Below are 9,199 nucleotides of genomic sequence, written 5' to 3' on the forward strand. Positions count from 1 at the left end.
ATTTCGTTTTGTGCGCTCGACTGCAATCTATGGGACGCAGCTGTGCAAATTCTGTTGCCCATACACTCATACATACCAGCATATACACACACACATGCATAGACTGCCATTAGCCCACGCTGCGTATACGTAACCCTAAATCGATGGCTGCTGCTGCTCTTGAAACTCACTCATGATGCTGATGTTGCACCAGCCGTCGAGGCTCCCACAATGCCGCATTGCCATGCCCCAACGCAACACACACACACACCAACTAACACACACACACCAACTAACACACACACAAACGGAAAATTGCCAACATTATGTTTTAGAAAATATGTGAATTGTCAACACAAAATTTTCGTAAATAGTTTTTCGTGGCTGAAACATTTTTCGTGCCCAGTCACAGCTGGTCAGCTAACCGCCCCATCAGCCATGCCCCCATCCGTTCGGCCCTTGGGACACAACTTTGGGTCACTTGCGGTTTGCGGCTCTAGCAAACTTTTAAGCCTCAGCCAACTGCAATATTTTACAATTGTACCCCAGCAGCACGCTGCTAGATAGCTGTGGGATACTCGGACTCAGTGAGACAGATACATAGCCAGAGCGACACTTGGTTCTTTTTATTTGTTTGATTATATTATACACACTTTTTTTGCTTTTTGCATAGCAGCCAATTACAGAGCCGGCGGCGGCATCATGTGATCCATCATTGTCTATGTTTGGCGTTTGATAAGCCGCCGCCAACTTAGCTGAGTGATGCCACCCAGCCCCCACCGCCTCCTGCTCCCTCCCTCTCTATGTTTATATGTGTATATGTGTGTGTGTCTGTGTGTTTGTGTCCCTTCGATTGGCGTGCCTGAATGGCTGTGAAAACACAGCCAGTTGCAGCTGTATCCACAATCATTATCACAAAAGCAAACTACAGCAGCAGCCACAGCCACAGCAGCAGCAGCAGCAGCATCGACTGGCTGCCATGACCGTCGTCATCGTCATCGTCAACAGCAGCAGCAGCAGCAGCAGCAGCAGCAGCAGTAACAGCAGCAGTGGCAACATTTCCACTCCCGCTAGCCGCCCAATCACACACACACATAAACAATTTCCATTAGCTTGTACAAACAAAGTTGGTGTGTGTTTGGTCTCCAGTGCGAAACAGGCGACAATATATTTGCGAAATGAATTGTTTGAAAATTTACAATGAGATGTATCGCAATAGCAATATATTGAGAGTTAGATAGACAGACAAAGAGATAGAGAGAGAGAGAGAGAGAGAGAGAGGTTTAGGGATAGAGATTGCGAACGCGTCTAGCATAAGTCCCAAAAATAACAAGTATGAAAGCTGTAGTCGAGGCTGCCCGACTACGAGATCCCCTGAAGTCTTCGAGCAACTGATACTTCAATAATTATTCGCACATGCACACACACACAGCCATACCCACGCACGCATAAACACACATTGGCTGCAGTGGTAGCTTACTATGGGAACTTAATTGTTAATAACTTTTCTAGTGGATGAACTATCTTCATAAAACTTTTAGATTTCAAAGATAACATAGATATGCACGTATTTTCCAAAGCACGACGAGCTGAGTCGATTTAGCTCTGTCCGCATCCGTGCGTGCGTACGTCTGTGTGTGTAAATATGTGAATAATTATTGAAATATCAGTTGCTGGAAGGGTTCAGGGGATCTCGTAGTCTGGCAGTCTCGACTACAGCTTTCTTGTTATATTTTTGTTTTGCTGTTAACGAAAACTCATTCGTTTTTATTTGTCGCCTGCAACCGTTGAGCTTCGTGTGCCAAGCCCAAATCCCCCACTTTCAGTCCCGGACCAGTCCCGAGCCACACTATGCTGTGGCTTTGACGTTGAGCTGCTGCCGAATGCGACGCTTTGGCAGCAGGATCAGGTCCAGGCACGTTGCACCCGGCGGAGCAACTCGATTCCCCCGTTTCCCTCGCAGCGCAACTACTCTTCTCTCTTCCTTGGGCCACCAATTAGTGCGTGTTGCTTGATTTGCTTGCTCGACTCGGCTGGCCTGCACGGGGCTGGGCTGAGCTGGGCTGGGCGCTTGTTGCCTGGCAAATGGTACCCAAAAATGTTTGCTAATTTATTTCCCATGTTCAAACAAATTTGTTAATGCTAGTGCGGCGTCCCCCGGCGATGGGACAGACAAGTGCTGTAGCATGTTTGCGGTCAGCAGAAATATATACATATTTTGCAGCACGGCTGATGTTGCTTGCCTTTGCCTAGCTTCCGAGTTGGCGAGAATTGGAGCTTCCGAGCTGCAGTAGCGTCTACAACAGCTCCTAATGCATTTGTAATGCGCTTCGCCTGCACATCCTGTGTGTTCCTCTGTGTGTGTGGGTGTGGGTGTCTTGTTTCTCTTCATTGTTTATTGCGAACTAACTAACGAGCTGACTGCTTCCTTTTCCCTTTTAATCCGACAAACAGCTAACAGCAGCAACAGCAGCAGCAACAGCAGCAACGGCGACAAGAGCTCCAGCACCACCACCACCAACTCCTCCTCGGCCGGCGGCAGCAGCAGCAGCAGCAGTAGCAGTAGCAAGGACATGTCCATCACCGGCACCAACACAGTCAGCAGTCAGCAGCTCACGCCCAACGGCAGCCGAGAGCGGGAGCGTGAAAGGGAACGGGAACGGGAACGAGAACGTGATCGTGAACGAGAAAGGGATCGGCTCTGTCGCACGCCACCAGAGTCGCCTCCTGCGCTGGCGCGCAATATGGTAGCTGCTCCGCGCTCTCCCCACTCACCGCCCCAGCAGATGCACCACCACCAGCGACCACAGCGCAACACGAGCGCCTCCCCCGTGGTAAACGGCGGCGCCAGCTCCGCCACGTCGCCCACGCCAGGATCACAGCACGCAGCCTCTCTAGCCGCTGCTGCGGCCGCGGCTGCAGCGGCTGCTCACGTGGAGCAGGCGCGGCTGCTGTCCAAGCTGCGGAAGTTCCTGGGCGCCCTGCTCCAGTTCTCGCAGGAGCTCGGCCAGCCGGAGGTGAGCGAGCGGGTGCGCGCCCTAGTGCTGTCCCTGGCTAGCAGCAACATATCACTGGAAGAGTTCCGACTGGCCCTGCAGGAGGCCATCAACCTACCGCTGCGACCGTATGTGATGCCGCTGCTCAAGAACAGCGTGGCCCTGATGCAGCGCGAGATCCTGGCCCTGGCGCGAGCCACTAACCAGTCGGCCATGCAGTACGTGACCAGCAACGAGCAGGCTGTGATGGAGCTGACGCCCCATGGCGTGGGCAGCGCCGAGTTCGCGGACATATTCGTGCAGCTGGAGGCGCCGGCGCCGGTTGCGGCCAACGGCAATGGCGGGTCGCTTTTCAAGCGCCGCTCCTCGGACTCGATCATGGAGCACAGCGCGCACAACGGCCTGCAGGAGTGGGCAGAGTACATGCCCAACGCCGGCGCAGCCTACGCGCCGCCCAGCAAGCGGCTGGCCATGCATCCGGCTGCCGCCCACTCGGTGCTCGCCTTCGACTATAGCACTGCGACTGCCGCCGGCGAGGCGGCTGCTGCCGCGGGCTTCATGCAGCGTGACGAGCGAGACCTGCGCCTGCCCGAGTCGGGGCAGGGTGCCAGCAGGCTTGCGCTGCCCCAGGTGGCGCGCGGGGGCAATGCGCCAGCAGCAGCTGCTCCTGCCCCTGCTCCTGGCGGCGAGGAGGAGTGGAAGAACATCCACACCATGCTTAACTGTATCTCGGCCATGGTCGACAAAACCAAGCGGGCCATCACCATCCTGCAGCAGCGCGGCATCGAGCCACAGCACGGCAGCAACGGCAGCCAAGACCTGACGCCCGCCGCCATGGCCGAGCTGCGTCGCCAGACCGAGGAGAAGGTGGCCGAGTTCAAGCGTAACGCCGAGGATGCAGTCACCCAGGTGAGTCTCCCACAGAGTCCCCAGACTTAGCTTTGTGTTTACTGTGCTCTCCTCCCGCCCTGGCAGGTCAAGCGGCAGGCGGTCATCGAGATACAGAGAGCCGTGGTGGCAGCTGAGACGCGTGCAGCCGAGATCATGACTCAAGAGCGACTGCGCATGGAAAAGTTCTTCATGGAGATGAGTCGTCACTCCAGCGGAGACCGCGATCTGGATAATAAGTCGCCATCCATAACCAGCGCGCAGAATGTAAGTGCTTTCTACATACTGAGCCGTGGGATTATATATTAACATTTCATTTCATTAACATAACAAAATATTATTCCTTGGCCCATCCATTACAGGGCAGCAGCCTGCAGCAGCAATGCTGGAACTGCGGCCGCAAGGCCACGGAGACGTGCTCCGGCTGCAACATGGCCCGCTACTGCAGCGCCTCATGCCAGTACAGGGACTGGGACAGCCATCACCAGGTGAGTTGCCAGCAGCTGAAGGAACCCTGCTGAACACATCACTAATCCCAGTGCTCTTCGGATCGGCTTATAGGTGTGCGGCAACTCACGGGCTAGCGAGCTGAGCGCCAAGCATTTGCACTCGGCTACCGCTAACACCAGCGCCAGCGGCATGCGCAGCGCCATGGCAGCCCGCTCCCCTCCCACGCCTACAGCCGCAGCAGCGGCAGCCGCAGCGGCAGCGGTGCATCTGCAGGCGGCTGGTGCCGGCGTGCGGGAGTCGGCAGTGGCCGGTGGCACGGCTGGCGGCACTGCGGCCGTTGGCGTCGCTGGGGGCGGGGCTGGGGTCGCCGCTGGCACAGCCAGTGCGCTGGTGCCCAACGGACTGGGCTCCAAATGACGCATTCGCATGATGAAACCCAAGAAGAAATACTTGTGCTAGTCAAATTACCGATCGGGCTCGAATACGACGATAAAAAAATTATAATCTACATATACAAATAGATATGGAGTTTAACTAACGTAAACCTTAACCAAAAGAAAAATCGGACATTGTCAGCATTATCCAAATAGTCTTTAATTACATACTTAATATACTTCAAGTAAACGAGATAGATATGTAATTTGAGCCTAACACATTTTGCAGTACATTAAAAATATAAACAAAAATATATTAATAATATTAAAGGAAAACGAGTTAAGTGCGCGGCAAAATAATTTAATTCAACTCTAGTTTTTGTGAAAATTACGAGAGAAACGAAAATGTTTGAAATCACGCTGAAAAGCCTCTCTGAACTTTATTGACTTAAATTAAATTGTATGAGCACTTAAAAGACACCAAGGCATAAGAAATAAATAGAAAATAATTCAAATATTTGCACCACAATTAATCAACTTAAAAATATGCAAAATTATATTAATGCAAACTCTTAAAAGCAACTCAGATTTATTTAAGAGGTCAAAGCTGCAAGTAGTTTTTAGGAGTCAGCCCGCGCAGCGAGGGGAGGGAGCTTGAAGAAAACGGGAATACTTAAACTGAACATAGTAATTTTTATAAAATAATAAAATATGATAAATATAATGATTATTATTATTATTATTATTATTATTGCCATTACTGCTATCATTATGGATAATTTATTGATTATATATATCTATCTGTATGTATTTAAATTATTAATTAGTATTTATTGTATTTCTAAACACGTATTTAACTGTACTTTAAATATAGACAAGCAAGAGAAAACCAAAAGCAAATGCAAGAAAATCTAATCTAAATGTTACAACCCACACAAAGAAAGGCTAAAAAGAAACCCAAGAAATAAAGTGTTTTAAACCAAAAAACTCGTTTCGAAATGATTTCGTTCCAATCGAATCGATTTCAATTCGATGCGATTTCTAGAGCAGCCTAAAAGCAGGCAACACAAAACTGCATCAGCCATGAATTGCGCATTAGTGAATGTGTGTGAGTGCGAGAGAGAGAGTGAGGATGTGATGTTTGGGGTGGAACGGGGTTTCGGTGTGTGAGATACAAAACCACAAACTGCTGTGATGAAATTTCAATTATCGTCACTCAGTTGCGCCATGTGCGGGTGTGTGTTTGTATGTGTGCATGTGCATGTGCGTGTGTGTACGCGTGTACGTGTGTGTGAGTGTGTTTGGCACACCTGCTGCTGTCGCATTGCAAGCAAGCAAAAGCTCGTTAGTGCCTCGCTTCGCCTAGGGGCATGCACAGCATTTGTTGCACACAGACGTACTCACACACATGTGCATGGCTTGTGGCTACCACACATAAACACCCGCACACACACATAGAGGGACGGATAGAGAGAGAAGATACTTCAGGATCAGCTTGCCTTAACTTTACTTTTGTCTGCAACTGCTGTGCGCTTTTTTGCAACCCTTCACTGGACGCCGAGTGGGAATTTAGTTTGAGTACGTGGCAAGCCCATTATCATGATGATGATGATGATGATGATGGTGGTGGTGGTGGTGGTGGGGGTGCGGTGGTGGCGTTTTGCTACCTGAGAGATTTTCTAAAGCCAGCTACAGCCACTGAGCGACAGGCGGCCGCATATTCAAATAGATGCACGTCCAGCCAACAGCCAACAGCCAAGCAGCCAAGCAGCCAACCAGTCAACAGGCAACTGGCAACTGGCAACTGGCAGCAGCTTCCTGGTGCTCCATCTGGCCAGCATGTGCTGACGCTTTGTTTGTTTCTGACTGTAAAGCCCCGCTCTGGCCCACTCCCCATTCTCGGCTGCCCCTGCACATCTACTTACTGCCCATTCGTTAGCTTCTATTTAACATGCAGTTATCGTTTGTTATCGCCAGCAGCCACAGCTCAGCCAGCCAGATGACATGCACATGTTGTCAACGGCAATAACAGCAGCATCTCCTCTGAAGGAAACGAAGCGCAGCTCAAAGGAGGCAGTGGGCTCGAATACCCTCTGCCAAAAAGTAAGTGGGTATATGCATTATTATTGTTTCTAGAATTTTAATTTATTCAACGGCATACAAATATTTAGTTTTATGCTAACTTATTTTTTTATTCATTCATGAGCTGAAAGAACTCCTAGTGCTGTTTTCCAAAGCAACTCACCTGTGTCAAATCGCAGGAAAAGTAAGCTGATCACCAACCATGGCACTCAATTTGAAAACACAATAATCTTAGAAGCAGAAACTTGGCAACATCATGTCATATATATCATATTATATTATCATATATACGCATATTATATAATTCTCGCTTCAAACACAGTTTATTGCCTTCAATATACTGGTGAGTGGGTGATTTCCAACATTTGGCCCGTCCGTTTGCTCATCTGTCCGAGTGAGGTTAAAGCATTTCGGCATTTCGATTTATAATCTCCGACAGCGACAATCTGAAATCTATGACGTTGTTAATGGGGATTCGTCTATTAAATTACCAACAATGATATATGCAAATATGGCAATATGGGATACTCCAAAGTTCTTAAATTGTTCAGCCCAGCTGCGCAGACTCCTCTTGAGATTGAATACAATCGAGGAAAATTATATATTGGTTATATAATTAAACATTCAAAATTTCGAGATAAGCAACAATTTGTTTTATTCGTATATTATATATTTTTATATATTCTGAATTCCAATTTGACTGAGTCAAAATTCCAGACAGTACCAAGTTAGGGCTAAATAGCAGCAGCGTCGGCCCGTGGGCCTAGGTCTTGCTTTGGCTCTGATTGCGCAAATTGCATTAACATTAAAAACCTGGAACTTGAACGAGAGTTTTAATTAAAATGCCAGCAACTAGCGCTCAATATGCGATGTCTGGCAAAAGAAGCGGCATTTGGCGGCACTTCGACTGTGTCTGACATAAAAATATTCATCATAAGTAGCAGCCAGCCACCAGCAGCAGCAGCAGCAGCAGAAGGAGCAGGAGCAGCAGGAGGAGCAGCACTAACAACAGCCGCCAGCTGCTCACTGAGTCGCTGTCGCTGTCGCTGTCGAAGCTGGCAGCGACGCGGGCAGCAATTCTGCCATTTCAATCGACATCTGTTACTGATTTCAAAGAAACTTTTGTTGACAACACAAACAAATGCCAAACACAGAAGCAGCTGAGTTAGAGAGAGAGAGAGCGAGGGAGTGAGCGAGAGGGAGAGACAGTATGTTGTCGCCTGGGGCCAATGGGACTAGGTACAAACGCTTGACGCTTGCCTGCGCACGACTCCAGCAGCAGCCAACTTCGGGCCTCACGTGTCCCGGGCCCCTTTACGGCCCACCACGACCCACAAGAGTGCCGCACAGCTGACGCTAACGTTATCAGCCAGCAAGTGGCTTGGTCTCCATCTCTCTCTCCCTTTCTCTCTCACTGTCCCTTTCCGGCTCTCCATTGTGTGTGTGTTTTTGTTTTTGCCGGCAAGAAACAAAGTTGACTGAGGTTGCCTGCATTTGAAGGCTGTGCAGCAGCAGCAGCAGCAGCAGCAGCAGCAGTGAATAACATGTGCGTGCCCCGTATGGCTGCGAGAGAATGTGTGGGTTTTTGGCGGTGGCATTGTCGATAATAACGATTTGACTGGGCGCAAGGAGGCGGAGGCGGAAGCGAGGCACATATATGGGCGCAATTCCTGTTGCCGTTCCCATTCTCGTTCCCCTTCCCGTTCCCATTCCTGTGGCCCTAGCCAGCTTTTGTGCACGTAACATGTGTCAATTACAGGCACACACATACATAATCAAACTAACTGTTCACACATACAAAGACTGCTCTCGCTCACCTTCTATAACTCAAAAAGCTGCCAAAAAGTGTGCGCACATTTTTTATACGCGCCGCCTGAAAGTATGCACATATATTTTTTATATGTTTGCTGCCGGCTTCTGACAGCTACGCCCCGACGCCGACGCCGACTGCGCAGCAGCTGCTGCGAATGAAACGACTGCACCGCGGCATCTGCTGGCGACCGGCTTTATGTTAATTTATTTTGGCATTGGAATTTTCTGTGCGCCAAATTCTTCCCATTCACCTTTGTGTTTTGGCCACGTTTAATTAAAAAACAAGTAAGAACGTTGCTGTCGGGCGATACCAATTGCGCAATACTCATTCACAGCCCAAACACTGTCAACCAGAGTATATAGTGCAATTTTCAATTCTAGTGCGCAACTAAAAACAGGGCATGACCCCATTAAAATTGGAAAATCATCGATAGCTATTGATATCATTTCATTGCATCATTGCAGCTAGGATCTTCAAATTACATATATCACATACAATTTTGATTTTTATTATATATTTATATATAATATATTATATATTTATATATATTGTATACAGGCTTTAAGCTGGCAGCAGATCAGCGCGATTTTCCTATACATGTGCACACACTCATCGCC

At 49.0% G+C, this 9,199-nt stretch overlaps 1 protein-coding gene across 1 annotated transcript in view; it reads left to right on the plus strand.

Annotated features, from left to right (window-relative positions):
• Positions 1-5,674, plus strand: part of LOC6581144 (protein CBFA2T1) — a 29,270-nt gene extending 23,596 nt beyond the window's left edge. The window contains exons 4-7 of the mRNA XM_032730051.2: positions 2,434-3,884; positions 3,951-4,130; positions 4,226-4,351; positions 4,425-5,674. Of these exons, the coding sequence (XP_032585942.2) occupies positions 2,434-3,884; positions 3,951-4,130; positions 4,226-4,351; positions 4,425-4,730 (2,063 nt within the window). The 3' untranslated portion in view covers positions 4,731-5,674. The remainder of the gene's footprint in view (positions 1-2,433; positions 3,885-3,950; positions 4,131-4,225; positions 4,352-4,424) is intronic.
• Positions 5,675-9,199: the final 3,525 nt, after the last annotated feature.

Source organism: Drosophila mojavensis, unplaced genomic scaffold (genome assembly GCF_018153725.1).
Source record: "Drosophila mojavensis isolate 15081-1352.22 unplaced genomic scaffold, ASM1815372v1 contig_82, whole genome shotgun sequence".
Taxonomy (NCBI): domain Eukaryota; kingdom Metazoa; phylum Arthropoda; class Insecta; order Diptera; family Drosophilidae; genus Drosophila; species Drosophila mojavensis.